The sequence below is a fragment of the Aspergillus karnatakaensis genome (assembly GCF_047715665.1).
Source record: "Aspergillus karnatakaensis strain CBS 102800 unplaced genomic scaffold BJY04scaffold_9, whole genome shotgun sequence".
Lineage (NCBI taxonomy): Eukaryota > Fungi > Ascomycota > Eurotiomycetes > Eurotiales > Aspergillaceae > Aspergillus > Aspergillus karnatakaensis.
In genome coordinates, this window is record NW_027395721.1 from 247,594 (window position 1) to 269,345 (window position 21,752).

General features: G+C 49.6%; 9 protein-coding genes across 9 annotated transcripts; 3 read left to right on the forward strand and 6 right to left on the reverse strand.

Moving 5' to 3' along the window:
- Positions 1-39: 39 nt before the first annotated feature.
- BJY04DRAFT_233007 (muts domain V-domain-containing protein) lies at positions 40-6,247 on the reverse strand (the record flags this gene model as incomplete). The annotated part of the gene is made up of 9 exons (XM_073719859.1): positions 40-381; positions 437-522; positions 571-882; positions 1,077-2,211; positions 2,270-2,393; positions 3,332-5,170; positions 5,201-5,319; positions 5,350-6,150; positions 6,224-6,247. 9 exons carry the CDS (start codon positions 6,245-6,247, stop codon positions 40-42), a joined length of 4,782 nt encoding a protein of 1,593 aa, XP_073574470.1.
- Positions 6,248-6,503: 256 nt separating this feature from the next.
- On the reverse strand, positions 6,504-9,326 carry BJY04DRAFT_181689 (exosome nuclease subunit RRP6). Its single transcript, XM_073710228.1, has one exon. It carries the CDS (start codon positions 9,173-9,175, stop codon positions 6,815-6,817), a length of 2,361 nt encoding a protein of 786 aa, XP_073574471.1. The 5' UTR covers positions 9,176-9,326; the 3' UTR covers positions 6,504-6,814.
- Positions 9,327-9,373: 47 nt separating this feature from the next.
- BJY04DRAFT_215120 (uncharacterized protein) lies at positions 9,374-9,947 on the forward strand (the record flags this gene model as incomplete). The annotated part of the gene is made up of 4 exons (XM_073715416.1): positions 9,374-9,564; positions 9,620-9,657; positions 9,708-9,778; positions 9,855-9,947. The coding sequence occupies 4 exons, from the start codon at positions 9,374-9,376 to the stop codon at positions 9,945-9,947; spliced, it is 393 nt and encodes a 130-aa protein (XP_073574472.1).
- Positions 9,948-10,248: 301 nt separating this feature from the next.
- Positions 10,249-11,093, reverse strand: BJY04DRAFT_168657 (putative membrane protein). The gene is made up of 3 exons (XM_073709171.1): positions 10,836-11,093; positions 10,417-10,776; positions 10,249-10,358 (listed from the first exon to the last, which is right to left on the reverse strand). The coding sequence occupies exons 1-3, from the start codon at positions 11,038-11,040 to the stop codon at positions 10,294-10,296; spliced, it is 630 nt and encodes a 209-aa protein (XP_073574473.1). The 5' UTR covers positions 11,041-11,093; the 3' UTR covers positions 10,249-10,293.
- Positions 11,094-12,055: 962 nt separating this feature from the next.
- On the reverse strand, positions 12,056-14,045 carry BJY04DRAFT_215122 (cytochrome P450; the record flags this gene model as incomplete). The annotated part of the gene is made up of 10 exons (XM_073715417.1): positions 12,056-12,221; positions 12,272-12,450; positions 12,500-12,512; positions 12,563-12,915; positions 12,963-13,038; positions 13,090-13,155; positions 13,212-13,482; positions 13,528-13,659; positions 13,782-13,894; positions 13,972-14,045. The coding sequence occupies 10 exons, from the start codon at positions 14,043-14,045 to the stop codon at positions 12,056-12,058; spliced, it is 1,443 nt and encodes a 480-aa protein (XP_073574474.1).
- Positions 14,046-15,967: 1,922 nt separating this feature from the next.
- On the reverse strand, positions 15,968-16,534 carry BJY04DRAFT_168676 (uncharacterized protein). The gene has a single exon (XM_073709172.1). The coding sequence runs from the start codon at positions 16,440-16,442 to the stop codon at positions 16,062-16,064; it is 381 nt and encodes a 126-aa protein (XP_073574475.1). The 5' UTR covers positions 16,443-16,534; the 3' UTR covers positions 15,968-16,061.
- Positions 15,968-17,276, reverse strand: BJY04DRAFT_181695 (uncharacterized protein). Its single transcript, XM_073710229.1, has one exon. The coding sequence runs from the start codon at positions 17,236-17,238 to the stop codon at positions 16,627-16,629; it is 612 nt and encodes a 203-aa protein (XP_073574476.1). The 5' UTR covers positions 17,239-17,276; the 3' UTR covers positions 15,968-16,626.
- Positions 17,277-18,241: 965 nt separating this feature from the next.
- BJY04DRAFT_168690 (Ras GTPase activating protein IRA2) lies at positions 18,242-21,108 on the forward strand. Its single transcript, XM_073709173.1, has 4 exons — positions 18,242-18,705; positions 18,758-18,891; positions 18,941-20,783; positions 20,840-21,108. The coding sequence occupies exons 1-4, from the start codon at positions 18,501-18,503 to the stop codon at positions 20,998-21,000; spliced, it is 2,343 nt and encodes a 780-aa protein (XP_073574477.1). The 5' UTR covers positions 18,242-18,500; the 3' UTR covers positions 21,001-21,108.
- BJY04DRAFT_168702 (uncharacterized protein) lies at positions 21,015-21,528 on the forward strand. Its single transcript, XM_073709174.1, has one exon. The coding sequence runs from the start codon at positions 21,217-21,219 to the stop codon at positions 21,490-21,492; it is 276 nt and encodes a 91-aa protein (XP_073574478.1). The 5' UTR covers positions 21,015-21,216; the 3' UTR covers positions 21,493-21,528.
- Positions 21,529-21,752: the final 224 nt, after the last annotated feature.

Sequence of the window (21,752 nt, forward strand, 5' to 3'; positions counted from 1 at the left end):
GTATTGGAAAGAACAAGGAAGAACAAAAGCCATCCCTGGCTACCGACCTCCTCTTCGCCGCCCTCCGCCCCCGGCACCAGCCCCGTCCGAAAGCACCTTCATGTTCATCAATCCCCCAGGCGCACTCGCAGAGCCAGAACTTGATCCCCCACTGCTACTCTTCCTCACCTGCGTCAACTCTGTCCAGACTTGCGCGAGCGAGGGCCGCACATCGGGAAGCATACTATACTGCATACTGTATAGGTTTCTGCGGTGGATGGGAGGGACGAAGCGGCCGGTGAAGAGGCAGAAGATGACACGGGGTGAGAGGTAGTGTTTTCGGAGGCGGTGACCGAGTTGGAAATATTGATCGAACATGGCACGGAGAGTTAAAGGGATAGACTGGGTTATCTGTTAGAGTTTTATAATAGGCTTGAGTGAAAGAAAGGGTGCTCACTTCGAGGTGGATATAGTGAATAGTAGAGTTGAGGTTGAGGGTGGAGGTGTTGTCAAGTTCTTCGCCAATTTCAAAGCGAATTCCGCCTAATACTTATGAGTTGAGGTCATAAAACAGAGGATAGATAGACAAACCAGGTAAGCGTCTCGAGTCCTTAACTCTTAACATCAGCGCAAAGAGCGGGAAATGGTTCAAAAAAGCCAGCCAGGTGTCCAGAGCCGCCTTCAGCGAGATGATCAACATCCGCGCAGACGTAAAGGCGAGGTAAAATACTATAACTGTTGGCAGAAGAAAGAAAAGGACGGTGAACAGAATAGTCCCAAGGAGGAGCTGATCGAGATCGTAGTCGCAAGAATCTATACGGTTGCGGAGGACGTTTCGCTTTTTGCCGCGAAACAGGTGGAAGAGGGAGATGATGATCGTGAGTTGCCAGTTGAATATCCGGGCTGATGCGATATAGAAGGAGTAGATATGTACGGTAAGTATGGAGATGAGGTCCGAGAAGAGGGCGATTGGCATGCTGGCACCGGCAAAGCTTGCGCAGCCGATTACGTAGATGATATGAGGGAGGTAGGGTTGGAGATTCGCGATGCATGCTAATAGATAAGCAAAACGCCATAAATGAGAGAAGGTTTCTTACCTGCCCAGTTTTCAATGACCCAAAGAAAAAGATCACCGAGGAATGCTGCAAGCTCGTTGTTTAGTTTCAACCCAGCGGGCCAATCCATCAGCCATGATATCGTCCGCTGAAGACCCTCGACTGTCCAGCCGCTCAGGATATAATTGATCTGATAAGCTACCCAGTTCGCATTGTCGATGATGTATGACCCTAGGGCGATTCCGATGATCACATCATTGGCGACAAGCCAAAGGCTGTTATAGAAACGGATGTAGTGCGCATGGTAGGTTGTGACACTTTCCCAGTCATCCTTTCGTTGTCGCAATTTGACATACTGTGTAGGCCAGTAGCAGAACTGCTGCAGACGGATGTCTACCTGCTGTGCCGTTGCTGAAATATCCTTCAACGCCGCGGCGTCAGGTCGAGCGCGCCACTCCAGGACTTGCAGGACAAAGTCCGCAATAGCACGGTGAAAAACCAAGCCGATCACGAACACTCGGGTAACAACTGGCCAAATCCACTGCCAAAAAACGTATGACACTCCGAGGATGAAAAAATCCCATGCTGTTGTAGCCGACTCAACTACCCTTTCCGACACACTCATACTTCTCTTCACGCGGATTCCGATCAAACTACTGTTCTTCTCTATTAGCTTCCCCATCTCGTATGCGCAATTCACCTGATTGACGATGAACGGGAGCGCCAACTCCTTATGCGATGCAACATGTTTGACAACCGTATGTAGCTTCAGCTTCTCCACCAGCTTCTGCGCTCGTGCCCTTTGTATTCCCTCTGTAGTTTCGACCATATCCGATACTGTGTCGGTTCTGTCCGCAGTAAGTGCCTTATCCTCCAATGCAAGTGAAATTGGATTCAGCGACATGTATTCCATCCTTGTCGGGTCCGGCCGATCAAACATTATAACCTGAATCGAAAGATTGGTCTCTGGCGGACAGTATATCCTTGGAATCTTGCACGATGGACTTGTCGTAACAAGCAAGTGCGCCGAGTTGAACGCCGTTGGAGGATCGCGCGAGTTGGTTGAGCCCAGAACATGCATTGAGGAGCGGCCACAGAGACCAAATATGCGTGGGACAGGATGAGGGCTGTTGCGAAAAAGGATGCCCGCACGGAGAGCATTGTCGACGTTTCTGGGCTGCCAGATAAGTAAAATCAGCATCTCCTAGTCTAGAGCCTCAGATGTATATGCGTACCTCAACATCCTCCAACACCGCCAGCACAAACAAGTCCAGCTCCGAATTCCGCCATCCAACAATCACACCCGGCGCCGACGATCGGGGCAGACCGTACGGCCAAAATACCCGTAGCAATCCATCACTCATCTGCATATTTTCATCCTTCAATAAGTTCTAGAACGAGCCTCGACGGCGTAGCTGTTCCCGCGCGGAGACGCCGAGGTGGACGGGTCGGGGATGCTGCGCGGTAACGATTAGTTTTCTGTTCACAGCTACGGCAGAACAAGCGGCGAAGTGTACCTGATTGAACTCCTTCTGCGCAAGATGATTGATTGGAATGACAAGTAGGAAGAAGAAAAACGAGAGAAAGACAAATCCCTTTGCGGTTCGAGTCTAGTCGTGAAAAAGTGCTTGTTAGTAGAGCTCGCGGGGAAGTAACTCGGGGAACTATTAGGACGACAAGACACACCACAACGCCGTGATCCCAGGCAAATATAGCCAATTCGTATAACCGTGTGACAAGATCCCACCGCGCGGTGATGTAGCCCGCAACGAAGATGCCGAGGGTGAGGATGGAAAAGGGGTGCATGAATTAAGCTGTTGGATGGAGCAGCTTCAATTGGACTGGGGGCGCATAGCGGAGGGAGTAATCGGAGGCTTTTGGTCTTTCAGAGAGGGATGGAAGCGCTTCGATAAGTTACCGAGGAGAAGAATCCACGAGGAAACGGAGGAAAGAACAGTAGCCGGGCTGCTCGGCGGGTTTGGTGGATGTTCATGCAACCACCTTTGTCCAGCGAATCTCCTCATTTCCTTATTTACTCCCAAGAGTGTCTGGACCCTGCCCCACGTGATTTCATACTATAGACAGCGATGCAACCTCATTCAACCAACAATTTAAGCATGATAAATGATTGAAAATATAGAATCTTTATTCATCCGAGAGATACACATACAGCACTCCTACACCCGTAGAGTCTATCCCATAACGCCACCCCGCCCATTACCTGCTGATAGAAAAAGCATAAAATGCCCGAACATACCGTACCTCGAAAGCAAGCATCAGCTCTTTTTAGCTCCTACAAAGCTTGAATCCCCTGAAAAACCCGGTTACCCTGTAACTTCTCATCCCCTTTGACCAAGTCCCTCATTATCTGTCTCTTCTCCTCAACACTCAACTCTCCCCTCGCTGGATCCTCAATCGCAGCCTTCCATTTCACTAACATCGCCTTTAACAATGCGCTGCCCTCCTCAACCTCCTCCTGCGAGTACTTGTCAATCGCCGAAGACGCAGTAGACGGTTGACCCTCTGGATCAGCGGAGGTGAAATCTTCCAGCTCTTCGGCCTTCTGCCGGGCCATGTTGACGACCTTGTCTGGGAAACGGACAAGTTCAGCGACGTGGATTCCGAAAGATTGGTCGCAGATCCCAGGCTCGACTCGGTAGAGAAGTGTGACTTTTTGCTGAGTCTTGTCTTTTGAGTTGGCATTTTCTTCTTTGGTCGTGCCGTCTCCAATGAAAGCGACAACGTGCAGGTTTTTGACGGATTTTGGGTATCGGTCTGCTAGGGATGTTAATTCATGGAAATGAGTTGCGAAGAGTCCGAAGCAGCGGATCTCTGTCACGATGTGCTCTGAGATAGCCCAGGCCAGACCGAATCCGTCGTATGTGCTTGTGCCTCGGCCTAGCTCGTCAATGATGATGAGAGATTCGGAGGTCGCTGACTTGAGAATGTTTGATGTCTCCAGCATCTCTGCCATGAACGTTGAGACACCCTTCAGCTGCGAGTCGCTAGCGCCAACACGGGCGAGAATGCAGTCGAAAATCGTCAGCTCAGCTTCAGTGCAAGGCACAAAGCAGCCAGTCTGAGCCATGAGTGCGATAACGCCAATCATGCGGATGTAGGTTGATTTACCGCCCATGTTGGGGCCGGTGATGATGAGGAAAGAAGACTCGTCACGGATCAGGGATACGTCATTCGTAATGAAGGACACGTCGTCTTGCATCTCCATGCATGGGTGACGAGCCTCCTTGAGTACCGTGTTGCCTGTTCCTCGCGGATGAATCTTGGGTCTGCTGTAAGCTGTAGGGGCGTGAACAGAAGCATGTGCAAAGCTGACAATAACGTCGAGATGAGCAAGAACGCCGGCCAGCTGCTCCAGAACAGGGCAGTATGAAGCTGCAACGTTGACAACTTCCGAGACCAACCCAGTTTGCGTACGGTTATAATTCGAGGAAAGCTGATCGTGTTCTCGACGCAAAGCCTGCATCGTCGACGTCGTAAAGTACACGCCGTTCTTCTGCGTCGAGCACTCCTGATATGCCTTCTTGTTGCGGATACACCCCGCCTCATTCCTCGTCAGCCGGAAGCACCATCCATGCTTCGTGTGATTCTCCAGGAACAGCTTCTTATCCATTTCTTGGTCCAGATCCTTGGCGACAGACCGGTGCTCCAAGTACATATCGTTTCGCAGCTTATCAAGCTTCTTGCGAATGATCCGCAGACTATCATCAAACTCTGGCTTGATGATGAACTCGTGGTTCTCCAGCGCATCCAGATCCACAGTCGTCTCGACCATCTCCTCTAGTTTCGCCAGACTGTTCGAGTGACTTCTCAGTTTCGACGTATACTCACTCTCCAGTGGCGTCTGATATTCTTCATCCATAACATTCTCTAACGAGTTTACAAAACCCGGCAAACGAATCGCAACCTGGTAAACTCGCACCACATCCTCAAGGTTCGCCTGTTTTCGCTGAAAACGCTTTGCAAGCCGATACAGATCCGGAATTGACCGTAGATGTTCTTCCTGCATCGTCTGCCGCAGCTCCGTACTGACCACAAATGCCTCCACAAGCTGTTGCCGCTTCTTGATCTCTGCCAGATCCATCAATGGCTGTTTCAGCCACTGAGCTAGAAGTCGGCTCCCGACAGGCGTCTTGCAGTGATTTAACAGCCCAAACAAACTCATGCTCTTCGCTCCGTCCCGCGGACCGGGCATGAGGTTCAAGGCCCTCAACGCCGCAGCATCGAGCTTCATGAACTGCGCCAAATCATGCTGATACAGTTGATACTGCCCAAAGTTCGTCGAATCAGATATAACTCCGAGATACTTGATCAGTGCCGCCGCCGCACCCATTGCAAGTTTAAGCTCCGTCTGCGGCAACGTCCCTGCGGCACGCTCGTCTCTCAACAGCCGCGTGAGATCTTGCTCAATATCCTTCACTCCGAAATCCTGAACATGGCGTTCCGAGATCGCAATGCCGCAATTATCCGCTATCGCGCGGATCTTACCCAGCTCCACATCCTTCCTCTGCACGTCCATAGTCACAAGACACTCCTTCACACCGAGCTGGATGACAAGCGACTCGAAATTCGAGTAAACATCATTATCGAGAAACTCACTCACGCCGAGTTCCCTTACACTCGCATCCGCGAAACATACACCCACCCCTCGCGCCTCACCCGCCTTAGCACTTATCTTTACAGCAAGTATAATCGGTGCCGTCGAAGTAGCATCCATGGCACCCACACTGCCCAATTCGTCCTCAACATCCTGTAGATTCCCGGGACTCGCAACCTTGGTTTTCTCAAACTTCCCCTTCGCAGCTCCAGTTGCAGCCCAAATCTCAACCCGCTTGTTTAGCCGAAATAGCGCTTCCCGCAGGAAATTTCGGAACACGGTGACGGACATCGTAACAGATGGTAGCCCGCCTGTATCGCTTCTACCTAGATTTCGAATAACGGAGGTCGTTTTGTAGACTGTGCGCGCGATGAACTCGGCTTCGGAGCCGTGCGCGGTGTAGAATTCACCGCGGTCAAAGATGCGGATTGTGTCATTGTTGGTGTCGTCCGATGTGGAAAGAGAGCGGTAGAAGCGGATGAAACCGACTTCGTCGTCGACCTGAAAGGTGCGATTGAGTTAGAAAAGAGTCGTCTTGTCAGGATAATGGTTCGAGTGGAGGGAGCGGGCTTACCTTCAGGTCTGGACGGGATGACATTGTGAGATTTTTTTTTCGGTAGGATGCCAGATATCAAGTCGCCCTGCGATTGTATGTAGGATGACTGGACTACTGGCTTGGTGAAGGTGGTGAAGGAGTAGCTAGTGAGCTGCTTGACTTATCGATTGATGCGCTGCTTGGCGCGTCCGAAACGCGATCTATCACGTGAGACCGCGTCGACGGTGGTTTATTCTGTAAGTGGTTTTCGACCAATCAATTTGATCGCTGCGTCCGAGTCCTGGCCACCACCTGCAGCCCTCGATCTATCCCAGTCGGTCTACAGCGAAATTCAACTGGAGAGATGAGTGATTTGATATATCGTCAGATCATTCATTTTGAATAAGATTGCACACATTTGTACTTCGGGTATCGCTATGCACTCTCGAAAACTATTTACTAGATGTAGCTATACAACCTGATCCTCCTAAGCAATCGTAGTTTTTCCACGTATCGTACAGTCCAGATGTGAGCCACTAAAAAATAAGCCACCATCCTCTTCGGTTCCCTATCGATCTCGCAGTTTCCACTCCGAAAAGCCACAAGATATAACGAAGACCACTGATTCGATTACCGGAAGGTATGACTCTTACCCGCAATCTCTTTCTTCTCCTTCCGCACACCGGAGGGAGCCTGTAGAGCCTTTGCATAAGGATTGAAAGGTTTCTTTGAGGGAAGACGAGGGGTTGCATGAGGATTTGCGTTAAGGACTGAGTCTGCGTTGTCGTAGTTGAACGGTGTTGTGGTATCCTCTTCTTCTGCTTCTTGTGCCTCTTCTCCACCAAGAGGTCGGTTTTGACCCTTGGCCTCTTTCTCTTTGCGCTTCTGCTCGCGTCTTTCTTTACGTCGTTGCTTTTTGTTCGGCGGGGACTCGACATCGAGGGAAATCTCGTCGAGTTCGTGGTCGGCTTTCGTTTCTTGTTCTGAGGTTGACACAGACTCTGGTTCAACGAGTTGACCGGACTTGCGTTTGCGGGGGCCGCCGAGATCTTTGATAGTAAAGATCCTGTTTTCCGGCTTTTCTTCTTCCTCTTCCTTCGGTGTTGGTGTTGCGGTTGGCTTGACTGGTTGTGGGGCTGGCTTCTCGCGAGCCTCAGAGACTGTCCTCGACATAGGTGGGAGAGGGAGGGAAAGGCGGAGGGCTTCGGCAGAGGCTAGAATCGAGTACTGTGGCGGGGATTGAGGAGGTGTCTGGAGGTTCAACACGGATCCCCAAAACTGCGAGACCTCGTAGCGGACTGCGGTAGGGTGAGATCCATCTGTGGTTGGGGGCGTCAGGGTGCCCTGCAATTGCTGTGGTGATTTGGTAGGTTTGACAAAGATATCGCGCCATTCGGGGCCGCTCGCGCCTTCGGATTTAGCGTTCTGGATGACCTCAAATAGTTCTTCAACACGGTCTCTTGCGAGTGGTGTTACTGGGGCGAGTGTGGTAAGTAGCAGAGGTACGTTCACTGGTAGGGCTTGGGCGACACGGAAGAGGACGTGCTTTGGGAAAACACATTGTACGCCTTCATCAACCTCGCGAGCCACGTTGTCACGCCATTGGTGCACAGCCCTAAAGACAGCAAACTGCTCTTTGCTGAAGACTGCCGGATTGCGGGCCATCAAATCATACCAACCACCGGCGCCTTGTCCGGTGGCTGCATCGTAGACAGGGCGCTCATACCGCTGCAAAGCCTCCTCCTTGGACTTCTTCAACACGTAATCGACAAGGTTGTTTTCGGGGGTAGAGTTTTCCAGAAGTTCGTTGCGGATGTTGTCGTAGATATAAAGAAGATAATGCGTATCAGAGCGAGCATAGTCAAACATGCCAGACGGCAGAGGCCGAACACGCCAATCCGCCATTTGATATTGCTTATCGGCCTCAAAGTTAACGAACTTCTTCAGAAGGAATTTCAAGCTTTTGAACTGGTAGTTGAGAACATAAGCGGCGTGGTACGTGTCGAACATGCCGACAACATAGAGGCCAAGATCACGCTGCAGCCAAATGATGTCCATGCTAGCTCCGTGGAACAGCTTGATAATACTAGGATCCGCAAATACCTCATTAAGCATCTGCAGTTCTTCTCTCCACGGCTTAAGCGTATCCACTACCCAGTCCTTCTCCCGAGTGCTGATCTGCATCAGCGAAACAAGCCCATGGTACGAGTGAACGTCGTGATGTTCCAAATCGATCGCAATTTCTTTAGCCGACTTCAACTCCGCCAGCATCTCTTTCAAACCTTCTAGTGTGTCCACGTACGTCGCGGTCGTCGACTCAAACGGCAAATAGTCGATCGGGGGCGCAGTAACGTACGCAGATTTAGGGTATTCCGCGGCACGGATTTCCGTCTCATATGGATTGCGATGACCCTTTGTAGAACCAGCTGGCGGCGCTAGCGACTGCTCAAGCGGCTCGATCGCATGCGGCTTCGTCTTGAGCAACGGAGTAAAGGGCGAGGTGTCTTGCGGGTCGATTTGATGCTCAAACTGAATTTGGGGTTTGGGAATCTTGGATGGACCGTAGTCGTATATCGTTGGGAAGCGCGTTGGGAAACGGTCTTTTCGCAAAGACTTTTTCTCTCCTTCTTTATCTTGCAGCGAGGGGCTTAATTTCTTGATCACTCCCGTAAACTCATCCAAACATGCGTCTGCCTTCTCCAAAAGTCCATCAATCACATCCACAATACCGCGCCAGTTGTACTCAATCGAGTCCTCGTCTGTCAATTTCGGCGCAGGAATGTCGGTCCCCGCAGTAGCTGCTTTCAATATCGAAGAAGTCAAAGAGAGCAATCGACCACTCTGCTCATCCAGTGCTTCTGAAACCTCTGCATTTGACGATCGGTGAAAAGTGAGATCTGTGACAGGAACCTGTCCGACATTGCGCATCACCGGGACAAGGGCTTCAGTCAGCCGTTTCTGGAACGGCGTGTAATCAGAAGCGGACTCCATTTTCGGGAATCTCGATCGAGAGATCGGTGTCTCGAGTGTGATCCAAGATATAAGTTGTGTCCGATAGTTGATACTGGTCCAGCGATAAGTGATCTTCCCTCGATGAACGAAGCCCGTCCGGTAGATCAAGTTCGCCTGGTGAACGAATTTCATCGTTTGCTGCCGCGGAAAAAAAAGGCAGGCGGAGGAGAAATTTCAATGGGGCTGCTTGACCGCTTTCTGGATATGGCGGACCTCCGCTGCTTCTCCGATATTCTGCTGGCCGTTCTTCTCGTCCTCACTGCTGTCATACTTTCGCCATTTACTTTCAACCTCGATTTCTACAAGTTTATTGCTCTTCAAGTCATCATGGCAGCTTCAATAGCCCCCGAGTGCAATGATATCAAAGAGTAGGTCTTTTTCGCTTCCATACTACGAACAAAAGCTAATCATCACCATTTCTAGAAAATACGACACATGCTTTCTAAAGTGGTACAGCGAAAGTATGTTTCTCACTTCATTTCAACCTGGATAGGTCCTTACAGAAGATTAGAATACCTCCGCGGCAACACAACCTCGAACGAATGCGAAGATCTCTTTGCCAAGTATAAGACCTGTTTAACTGTATGTTTCGCCACCCGCTCACAGCGCAAGCTCCCGCACTACCAGGGATCGATAACTAACCCTCGATGGTAATTAGAAAACGCTCAAAGAACGAGGCCTCGATACTATGCTTGACGAAGCGCGCAAGAACACTCCCGAGACGGATGCTGAATACAACCGGCGAACATAACCGCCCAACGTCGCACACGCATTCGAGGCCATCACGAGGCCCGATGATGCTGATGCCGTGTGGTTTCGAACCTTTAATACGTTCTGATCGTCTGGAGAGGCAACGGCAGATATTTTCCGCTATATACTGTATACTAAAGCCACGACTGTACGATACATTTGCATTTATGGAAGCGCTTGGTCATGCCGCTGGAGTTTGTTTGCTATACACGTCATATATCAGCAATAGACGAAGTCATTTCTATCATATCTATTGAAGCCGAACTTTGGATCTACCCAGATAAGAATACCAATATTCCGCGCCCCTTTTACCCATCAAGGACATTCTATCACAGCAGCTGAGTGATCTACTTGCCTCTCGCAAGCGTCTTCTTCCGCTGCTTCAGCATATAAGTATACATCATCACAGAACCTACCTCCCCATTAGCGCACTCCCCTACTCCCAAGGGACGTAAGAAGAGAAAACTCACCAGGCCCGTAAAGTCCCAAACAAAACCACCAAACCGCTCTGAGAACCGCATCCTCCGTAACCCCCTTCGCCTTCCACATCAACCACCACTCACTCCCAATGCCAATCGGGTACAAGACGATGAAAAGGGAGTACCGTAGCCATCTTACAAACTTCATCAAAGAAGAGGAGTCAATCCCACCTAGTAACCCGACGAAATACCCGTATCGGACTACATCCGCAAGACTCCAGGCGAAAAGCATAGCCCCGTAGAAGGGAGAAGGTGCGGTTATAGTGGGGTACTTGTGGTTTATGAACCAGACTTGCACGCTGCGCGCGAAGATCTGCGTGAATGTTGTGAAGATGGGGGCGCGGGTTAGGCCTTTCTTTTGGTTAGTTGCTTTTGACCACTACTTGAACTAGGAGAGCATGGGAACAGACCTGTAGCGGAGTGCAGGATTTCGATTATGGAGAGTGTCTGGGTCCATCGAGCCCAGGGTTCAAGGGTTGTGTATATTGAAGTTGTGGTAGTGGCATGTTCATTTGAGGCAGAGGTGGAAATGGACACAACGCCGACGAGGATGCGCAGCCAGAGGAGGGCGCTGACAAGGTTGTAGACTAGGAGATATGTTTTTGAGACAACCATTTTATGTGCAGCAGATCCTGTACTGGAGGTACAGATGAGGATAGAAAACAAACGAGAGCTGCAGAGATGGAAGTGATAAATTTATATTAATGTCAGCCGTTGGTGGGCCTGGAGTCTTGGATGCCGAGGTTCTTTTCTTAGCCATCCAACTTAGTTGTTTGGGACGCATACCACCAGCGCAAGGTATTCAAAAAGAACACGGTAGAGGAACATGACCAGTTAAACTAGGACTCTTGCTTCTATTCAACTCTTAAGAGAAAGATAATTGCCCAGCAGTCTGTTATGTTCGTATAATCATGCTAATAGTACACCAAATATATACATGCGCGTTGTAGCCCTAACTTCTCACTTAAATTAGTACTAAAGAGATTTGTCCCTAGAACGCAGTCAGAACATACAATCAAAAAGATGCCTGGCTGCGCAAGAAGCTTGAATTTCTCCGCATGCGTCGCGGAGCCATGCACATAGACCTGTCTATACATATTACATATTAAGCGCGGAGTTGAGCGCCTCCAGTTAGACGAGGGTCTGCTGGTCTTGTTCAAAAAAGCTGCTTGTCAGAATTTTTTTTTCACCAAGTCATCAACTTCTAGAAGTTATGGCCCTACATGCGAGGATAAGGTTCTTGTTTACTGCGCAGTATTTCTGCAAGTTCCCGCACTGTGTGTGATGCTCCAAGTGAGTAGCGGAGCTTTCCAATATCCAGCAGGATTCCTTACTTGGAAAAAGTTCATTGATCTGTTATTACCGATCTCAGAGTTGGAACCTATAGATACACAAATACAGTCAACGTGAGAAGGAGCCATTTCACCAAGGTTGCTTACATCGTTCTTGATGCTGCCTTGTGGAATTGACAAGTACATGGATACTCATAACTGAGTCATCAAACAGAATTGGGGACGGGCAATTGATCGCCCTTGATGTGCACACAGCAGAATGCCTTCTCCCTACAATATTTTGAAACAATCCATTCAGGCTACCTTCCCGAGCTCTCGTTGCCAGTCAGTCGAATTACCTAATGCACCGTAGCCCTAAGCCCCCTGCTATCCAGCTTAGGACGAGGAACTAAGAGATCCACCGACTGCACAACATCCGATTCATCCGTTTCGAATAGCTTGAGATCTGGCGCACCTGGCCTGAAGAGGACAGCCATTACCCAGTACATCTCCGCATAGGCCAAACTAGTTTGAGTCAGCGTGGTGGTCTTCGGAAAGTAAACATATCGCCTCACGTCATGCCAACGCAATTCCTCGACCCTCGAGTAAACGGAACCCAGTTCCGGCCCATTTTATAATCATGGTCTCCCAGCCAGCGCTCGGGCTTGAACTTGAATGGCTCTGGGTAAACCTCGGGGTCGGTATGCAGACTGTACGCAGCCATTCCGACGGGCGTACCGGCAGGAATGCTCCACTGTTTGTATTGAAGCGCAACGTCTGGGGAGATCCGTGGGAGACATGACACCGTAACTTAGACTTTGAGAGCGTTAATTGAAGGGTGCTCGCTTTGGTCATAGATTTCTTACCGAAGTCCCTCTTTGATGGTGGCATGTAGGAAAGGCAGTTGTTCGAGCTGTTTCCAGGTAGGAAGGTTGCTGGGATAATCTGCCATAACATCTTTTAGTTCATGGCCTAGACGCTTTCTCTTGACTGGGTCCGCTAAAGTATAGTAGCACATGATGATGACTGTGCGGGCAACAGTTGTTGTACCGGCGCCAAAAAGCGTCATGGCCTCGTGGACCAACCTTTCAGTGTCATTGTCAGACGCAGGTAATCCTCGAGCAAAGATGTGACGGAACAGTGAGCTGCTGCCGCTTTCCTGGACCTCTTCGAGGCTTAGATTGTCTCGCTTTGCCTCGATAATATGCTTGATAGCGCGCTATTGATGCAATCAGCAGGCAGAGTCTCAGTGAGTGGGAAATCTACCTGGCGGAACTCATAAAATCCTTCTGCTCCGGGATACAAAAGTAATAAAAGGGCGGTTGGGATCATACGCGCCAGTCTAGTGGTATTAGTGGAGTCTGACAGTGGCATATTGTGATGCGATTCATACAAGGCCAAAAGAGGGTAGTGCATAAGCAGGAGAAGCGGCCTCATGTTGTCCTCAAGCAGCACTTGCCTACAACTATTAGAACTCAGATTCTCTAGCAGGGTGTACCTAGGGTTGATGCTTACCAGGCTTTGCCAAATTCGGGGTGGTTTATCTTGAGTTGCGGGTTGTCACAGCAGATTCGTTCGACCACGTCACCGGCAAATGCAGAGAAAACATAATCTAGTCTAATGACTTTGCCGGACCCTTTCAGGTCCTTCAGATGGTTGTCCAGTAGCTTGGCTTCTTCAGCGAGTACGGATTCTATTCTGTCAATACCCTGCCGAGAGAAGAAAGGCTCGAGAAGCTTTCGGTGACGGCGGTGCTGTTCGTGGTTTTGCGTTAAAGTAGTCGCCCCTCAACAATTAGCTAACCCGGCCACGTTATGGAGATATGGATTACCTTCAAGGTTAATGCCAGTCTTGTAGCGAGCAGGTATGATCGTACGGCGCGTGCTGGAAGTCACATACACACGATTGTAAAAGTCAGCGTCGTTGATTACTATCTCATGCGGGTTGATCCGAAGTATGGGGCCTGTGGGTTATTAGCCAGGCAGGATAGAATGAAACTGCCGCTCGCGAGCCCAAAGAATTGATTCAGGGGAGAGAGTGGTTGATTTTCATTGCCGGCTGAAAACATAGATGATTAGAGCGTACCATATTTCTTGTGGAGCTCTTCGATCTTGTAGACGTGTTTACCTCCTTTGATGATATCGTAGTAGAACTCATACCATCCTGTCGCAGCAGCAAGCCAGGGCCTGGAAACCCCGCTAGAGGATGAAAATAGAGACGATAGATGACTAGCGAGACACTGTAGACTGCAAAGCCCGTTGCAGCTATAGCGCACATTCCGGAAGAAGAAATATATGGGAGGGTCAGTAAGTCAAGGGCTATTATCGCCCCATGAGCCGAAGGCTCCATTCTGCGTTTGTTGCTCAAGGTTCCGAGAGGTTGTTTGAACGATGCTTGGATTGAGTCTCAGGGTTTTCTGCCGAATTCAGCAGCGTAAACTTGCCGGGCGCACTTCTGCCATTACCGTTTCTGGGAGGAGCCACCAAGCCGTGCCTAGGTAGGAGAGTGTTGAGCGGTATTCTTGCTGACAAGACCTGGGTTTCATGAACCTTGGAAGCATCTGTCAGAAACCATCGCAAGGGCAAACGCACGGAAAGGAACATTTCTCTAAAACTTCATACAACATAAGTCTCGGAAGGAAAACAGGCATGTACGACCGGGCGAGCTCACCAACGCCACCGGCTCTCGACTGCGTCTGATATGCTGCGATATTGATATTGCTTACCAGAGATCGATAAATTCTACACTGCGAGAGCGTAAAAAAGAGCAGGAAACTCAATCCCATACTGAAGGCCGTAGTGGATTCTAGATTCTAGGACTCGAGGGATCTTGAAAGATAGCGAGAGGCGGGGGAACTTCAATGTTGGGAAATCCACTGTGTAACACCGCCAGAAACGTTGTCTGTAGAACTCATCATCGCGCTACTTGATGTTGGTACATGCTCACAGTGCGGCGCTGTGTTATTTTTCAAATTAATGAACGTAGCTAAGTCATTCCAAGAAAACAGGCAAGCTGGATGTAGTAGGTACGTAGTCAAAAGCTTGCAAAGTCTTGGACTCGATTAAGTGTGCGGTATGCAAAGATGATACTAGTCCTAATCACGCATCCTGCTGGAGTATACTTCTCTCTTCATTGTCTGAGATTTTCTCTCCAAAGACAATTAGAAATTGAGATGGTCATAAAGCAAATATCCACTGAAGAATAAAAAAAAAACCCCCAGAGAAATCTGTGCAAACAGCAACCTTCGCGGGGTGACCAACAGTGAGGAACGAGGTGGTTAAGGAGCCTAAGACACTGGGCTTTAGACTCTGGAGGCGGGCTTGAACTGTGAGAGGCAGGTACCTAACTAACCCAGCCCTATGGTTACTGGTGACTCTGGAGTCCGGGCTCTGAGCCCGCCATCCCGGAACCTCAAGGGAGCCATGTAATGAAATCATTAAAAAAGCAATTATATCAGAAAGCCCGAGTGCTCTACTCTCCCACAGGCGTCACCGCAGCCGATCTCGTATTGCCTGATATCTGTGCAATCTCAATGGCGGGGTTGCGGAGAAGAGGATCAGCAGACCGAGAGATTAAGCTCTTAACCCCTGAGCGCACAGACTCCGATTTTGTGAGCAGTTGACTCAGTCCGAGCCGAGACGAGGAAAACTACAGAGTATGATTACCTCTAGCTGCACAGTGCACACTGCACACTGCACAGTGCACACCGCTATACTCCGTATTCAGAACCTTGGAAGTAAGGTCGTCATCTTTGATCTAACCTCTTTGTAGCACGGCCCGGGGATTGGGTAATGGGGTTTGCTTGGAGGTCCTGTCCCATGGTTTTTCGCAAATCAAGATACGTCCTGTCCAACTATCATTGCCTGCTGATGGTCCTCCACATGCAGGGGAGCACGGTCTTGACATGGGTCCAATGAAGAATATGCGCTGTCGTTAATTGGTACTCCGTATAGTATATGAATAGTTAACTTGGCATTCTGCGGTCAAGTTGTACAAGTATGGGGTGTACTCTGGACAGGCAAAGCAGGGTCTGCTGACTCTGGTCCTCGGGGGGGTTGAGACATCAATGGACAACGTTCCAATGGGCAGAGAGCAATGATGTAATATCAGAATCAGGATTTTCAGGCTTTTCAGCACCCAATATTCAGATTACCCGCCAATAAGACGAATTGGAAGGGTACAGCTGAGGTCCGAGCAGAATCAGATGATGCGGCTTCGTCGTTCAAAAAGAGTACTGACTATCGCCCAGCGACCTGAATAGGAGCATAGGCCGAGCACATGGTAAAAGTTGCCAAAGATAGCTGCCTGGCATTCCAGGTTTCAGAAACCAACGCAGGTACCCAGCCTGGCAGCCTCAGGCCGTAATTAGCAATTATTTAGCATTGCGGTGCTGCGGAAGCATGGCGGGGTTAGCTCTTGGCACTCAGGAACTGGAACGGGTCCCACTGTTTCCACCGCACTAGTGACCGTCTGAAAGTTCTCATTTTTAGTAAGCACCTGGTGCTTCATGAGGAATTGAAGAGTGCGAGTCTCACTTTTGTTACCGAGAATGCCAGCAGGACCAGCTCGCTGCCCTCCTCGAGTTCCGGATCTCAGACAGACAGCGCAAACTACGACCAGCATCGTAGCGCAGCGAGTTGACGTTATTTCTGTTCTTATCAGTTCCGGTCGAAGAACGGTGGGCCTCCGCCGCGAGTCACAGTGCACCAATGAAAACATTGGATCCCTGCACACCAAAGCATCCATGTCCAGCTTGGCGCTTGTGATTCTTGTCCATGCGAGTCGAGTATCAAGACGAAGAAATGAACAGCACTTGGAGTTTGGAAAGAGTCAAAGACCATGGCGGCTGACAGCCTGATGGTGCTAGGCGCAGGCAAATGCCGGACACCGATAGACACCCCGAAACTTAAATGCACAGACAGTGATCGAGTCAAATGGCCCGTGAGGTCGAAGCTTTGGTATCCGTACAACGCCCATTTCTCTCTGCCGTTGAGCCGCTCAGGATAGCAGGGGGGCTCAGAAGCATCTCGATTATTGGCTTGTTAGCCGCTAGCAAACAATCGCTGCAATGAGATTGGAAAAGTGCTAAGGTTATCGACTCCATTATTGTGATGCAGACTGCAGCGCAGTGATGCATGGCTCCGGCCGACCGAACTTTGGTGGTTGGTCGCGAGTGGCGACTATGACCGCATGCGGAAATACCCATACAGGACGGGTGCAGGTGCGCGTTTGGCCGCCGCCGCGCTGGGCCAGGGGTAAAGGACGCTAAGAGTCTAAGAGTCTCATGGATGGGGAAGCGTGACTCGAACTGCTCCTCAAGGTTGTCGAATTTCCATCCGAGCTTGAGGTGGCTGCGGCGGATGCGAGAAATTCCCCTTGCATCGTGTGCGTCTTGCAGCTGCTTTGCTGGAAATTGCAGGCACTCGTAAAATTTGTATACACTGTGTGTGTGTGTTTGTGTGTGTGTGTGAAGTTCGAAGTAATTGCAAAGCAATCTATGCTCTTGCGACGGAATCCGGTAGATTACAAATGTTATGAGCATGTTTCAGGCACAATGTAACAAAACATGGTTCGGAGGGGTGAGATCCAGGTACAGCTGATGGATAGTAGCGCTGGGTCCATGGGTGATGGTGTGGTGTGGAGGTGGAGGGAAAATCAGTCTCCTGAATCAATAATAATTGCTTGAGACTGTTAGGGACCTAGGGCCAATGCTGGCTGTACAGAGAGGAATGAGACAGACAGACAGAGCATCGTCTATCGTCTATACTCTCGAGTTTTAAAGAAGAAGTACGGTCTTTGCTCTGTCTCTTTGTCGAGATCAATTGTCTGAGCATGAATCCTTTGATTCTTTCCTCTGGAAGCAACTGCAAGTGATGGAAACCATCTCCACCCCTAACACCGAAAAGGAGCCAAAATTCATTGCTTTTCTCTCCCCTCTTTTCCCTTTTTCCCTGAAAAAAAAATACCCAACCTCCCCTCTCCCTATCTGGGGTTCCATTAATTAATTATTATTCTATTCTTTCAATATATGATCTTCTCCTCTTTAATATTTCCTCCCATCTCATCATAATTATTATACCCAGATCTTTTCACCATCACACCCAAACCTCAAGGATTGACTGTGTTTCATCTTTCCGCTACCCAGTCGATTCCCAGTACTACTATCATTAATACTCTCTGTTATACCCTGCTGCCATCTTATCGTCGTCCCCTTTTCGCTTTCCCCTGCAGCTTTGCTTCTGATCTGCGACTGTGCTCTCCAATCCTGGTCTCCCTCGAACCTGAAACTCGGCTTCCCTACTCTCTCCGCCGGCGATATCCTTCCTCTAGGCTCTCAGGCTCTCAGCTTCCCCTATCTCGACTGTCAAGGTACGCTCCTGCCTTACCCAATCACGCTACCCAAGACCGTCTGCCCTCCATCCTTCCCTGCCCGATTATTTTGTTCCAACCCTTCGTTCTGGAATTGACTGGCAGCGACCAGCAGCGCATATTCTGGCGACCTGGCACTTGATCGCCCATCCGGTACAAACAAGAGCGTTCCATTTCGCAAAAGCCGTTACCTTCCGTCAACGCGTCCGATAAGGGGCACATCCACCAACCTTCAGCCTGTGTTCATACCGTTCACCTTCCGTCCATGAACGGCCATTGTCGCTCCACGAACCGCGCCCTCGCATACAATTGATATCTCGGCACTTCGACGGCGATATTTTTGGTGGCTCGTGGTCTGTCGAAATATATTGGCCTTGAGAAGTTCGCTTGTGTGGCCCTCGCACACATCGCTCATTCGAACCCTTCTTGCGCAAAATGTCCGTGGCGACGATGTTGCAACCAGCGTCGAGAGCCTCTACTTCCTCTTCCTCCTCCTTCCAACCTGTTACACGTCAGAACACAATGTCTTCCCACGATACCCGGTCGCTTCGCCAGTCGAAGCGGCTATCCGTTACCGCACTCTACCTGTCCATGTCCGCTAAAGATCGTGACTTGGAAATTTCAGATGACCTGGCCAGAGGTTAGCTTTCCCGCTGCAGATCTTGAATTAGGGGTATTAACTGTTGGCTTAGCCCAAAAATTCCTACGAGAATTGAAAGCGAAGATCTCTTCTCAGTCCAAGAAGAATTTCGTCCTGGAAAAAGATGTGCGCTACTTGGATTCACGGATCGCTCTACTTATTCAAAATCGCATGGCTTTGGAGGAGGTAAGAGGGTCTGTTTGTCCATAGGTTACCTTGCGCTAATATCATCTAGCAAAACGAGGTTGCGAATCGTTTGGATGACACCGTCGACCCTCAAGAAGGATTCTTTCCCAACGACGAGAAGACGCAGAAATATGGCAACCTTCTTTTCCTACTACAGTCTGAACCGCGACATATTGCACACCTCTGTAGGCTCGTCTCGATGACCGAGATCGACTCCTTGCTACAGACAGTCATGTTTACCATATACGGAAACCAGTACGAAAGTCGCGAAGAGCACTTGCTACTCACTATGTTCCAGTCTGTCTTGACCTACCAGTTTGACAACACTCCCGAGTACTCTTCGCTTTTGCGACAGAACACCCCTGTTTCTCGTATGATGACTACGTACACACGGCGTGGGCCTGGTCAGAGCTACCTGAAACAGGTCTTGGCCGACCAGATCAACGCAATTATCGACTTGCGTGATGTGGACTTGGAAATCAATCCGTTGAAAGTTTACGAGGTCATGGTGAAGGAATTGGAAGAGGAAACCGGATCACTACCAGACAACCTCCCTCGCTCGGTCACGGCTGAAGACGCAGCAGAAAATGCACAAGTTCAAGCGATCATTGCGCCGCGCCTCAAGAAGCTCACCGAAATCGCAAACTCCTTCCTTACAACGATCATCAACTCTGTGAACCAAGCACCCTACGGTATACGCTGGATTTGCAAGCAGATTCGGAGCTTGTCACGGCGCAAATACCCTGACGCGCATGATCAAACTATCTGCACCCTCATCGGAGGCTTCTTCTTCCTGCGCTTTATCAACCCAGCTATCGTTACTCCGCGGTCATACATGCTGATTGACGCCACACCCACGGACAAGCCTCGCCGTACGCTGACTTTGATCGCCAAGATGCTTCAAAACCTAGCCAACAAGCCCTCGTATGCGAAGGAGCCATATATGGCCAAGCTGCAACCGTTCATCCAGCAGAACAAGGAGCGGGTCAACAAGTTCATGCTTGATCTGTGCGAGGTACAAGATTTCTATGAGAGCTTAGAAATGGACAACTATGTTGCGCTGTCCAAGCGAGACCTCGAATTGCAGATTACTCTCAACGAGGTGTATGCTACCCACGCCTTGTTGGAAAAGCATAACACCGCCCTGGCTCAGGACCAGCATTCCCATCTTCACGAGATCTTACAGGAATTGGGACCGGCTCCTCCCCAGCTACCGCGCAAAGAAAACCGAACTATCACTGTTCCCTTGTTCAGCCGGTGGGAGACAGCTTTGGATGATTTGACCTCCGCTTTGGATATCACCCAGGAGGAAGTCTTCTTCATGGAGGCAAAGTCAACATTCGTCCAGATTCTACGTTCGCTTCCCCCTAACTCGTCGGTGGCTAGGCGTCCTCTTCGCCTGGATCGCATTGCCGAAGCAGCTGCAACTTTGAAGAATGATGCCGTCATGGTTCGTAAGGGTATTCGCACGATGGAGTTACTAAGTCAGTTGCAGGAGATGGGAGTCATCGATCGATCAGATGAATTTAGCCTCCTCCGTGATGAGGTCGAGCAGGAACTTGTCCATTTGGGCTCTCTGAAAGAGAAGGTTCTAGAAGAGACCAAACAACTAGAGGGTGTTTACGCAACTATCCGTGACCACAATGCTTACCTCGTTGGTCAGCTGGAGACGTACAAGTCATACCTTCACAATGTTCGCAGCCAATCCGAAGGCAAATCAAGGAAAACGCAGAAGCACCAAGAGTTGGGGCCTTACAAATTCACCCACCAGCAGCTCGAGAAAGAGGGTGTAATCCGCAAGAGCAACGTCCCCGAAAACCGTCGTGCTAATATCTACTTCATGTTCAAGAGTCCATTACCTGGCACTTTTGTTATCAGCCTGCACTACAAAGGTAAGAATGTTTCCCTTTATAATCTCTAGAGCAGATGACTGATTTACTTTCGCCAGGCCGTGCTCGTGGGTTGTTAGAGTTGGACCTCAAACTCGATGATTTGCTCGAGATGCAAAAAGACAACCTGGAAGACCTTGATCTGGAATATGTTCAGTTCAATGTCTCTAAGGTGCTTACCCTTCTGAACAAACGCTTCGCGCGGAAGAAGGGCTGGTAACCAAACCATGCACCGGAGGTTATAATCTCTAGTTGCGACACGCTCAATATCCCAAATGACCTATTTGGCTCTTCGAGGTTGTATCCTCAGAGAAAAAAGAAATGTGTCTGACATTATGAGATGGCACTACCTTTACGTGGCTATCGTTGAGCTCTGCTCACTCGGCTCCACTAATTTAGAGCATCGAGCATCTAATACCTTCTCGTCGAACGCGAGATGTTGACCCTGAAAGAACAGGGACCGGGTCATTCACATGAAAGATTTCTTACCACAGTCTGCCCTTTGACGGTGTTTCCCAAGTTTGAAGGAGGTAATTTGCGGAACAGCAGCTCTTCACTTCCAGCATGGGCCTACGACCTCGCTGGTCGGGCAAAGTACGTCTATGATTTGGAGGCTGTTGCTATGCTATGTTTGCTGTTTTTCTATTTTATTTTATATCTCTTGCTCCGTTATACCCCGCTCAACGATACTGCATGTGCTCTTACTCCCTGATGACTTGGTTTTCATTTGTTCATTCGTTATGGTTGATTCTGTATATGTTTATATGTATTTCTGTGTATGATGCTAGCGTTTTGCCGCCCGCTGGCTATAGGCAAGAGGCAATGTGGAAGGGGGGGGTTTTTTTGCCACAATACCATTAGCAGCATTTCTTTGTGTCGACATGGTGTGGTTATTTGACCAATCTTCGTAAATGAACATGTATCTAATTATGCAAGCTGGAGTCTTCTCCCCCGTACGGAGTACTGAGAAAG

Coding starts and splice junctions, on each gene's coding strand:
- BJY04DRAFT_181689 (XM_073710228.1), bottom strand. CDS start 9,175: ATGGAGTCCGCTTCTGATTACACGCCGTTCCAGAAACGGCTGACTGAA.
- BJY04DRAFT_168657 (XM_073709171.1), bottom strand. CDS start 11,040: ATGGTTGTCTCAAAAACATATCTCCTAGTCTACAACCTTGTCAGCGCC. Junction 10,777..10,835: donor AATCCTGCACTCCGCTACAG/GTCTGTTCCCAT, acceptor ACCAAAAGAAAG/GCCTAACCCGCGCCCCCATC. Junction 10,359..10,416: donor TTTGGGACTTTACGGGCCTG/GTGAGTTTTCTC, acceptor ATGGGGAGGTAG/GTTCTGTGATGATGTATACT.
- BJY04DRAFT_168676 (XM_073709172.1), bottom strand. CDS start 16,442: ATGGATGCTTTGGTGTGCAGGGATCCAATGTTTTCATTGGTGCACTGT.
- BJY04DRAFT_181695 (XM_073710229.1), bottom strand. CDS start 17,238: ATGCTCATAACATTTGTAATCTACCGGATTCCGTCGCAAGAGCATAGA.
- BJY04DRAFT_168690 (XM_073709173.1), top strand. CDS start 18,501: ATGTCCGTGGCGACGATGTTGCAACCAGCGTCGAGAGCCTCTACTTCC. Junction 18,706..18,757: donor TTCAGATGACCTGGCCAGAG/GTTAGCTTTCCC, acceptor CTGTTGGCTTAG/CCCAAAAATTCCTACGAGAA. Junction 20,784..20,839: donor TATCAGCCTGCACTACAAAG/GTAAGAATGTTT, acceptor TACTTTCGCCAG/GCCGTGCTCGTGGGTTGTTA.
- BJY04DRAFT_168702 (XM_073709174.1), top strand. CDS start 21,217: ATGTTGACCCTGAAAGAACAGGGACCGGGTCATTCACATGAAAGATTT.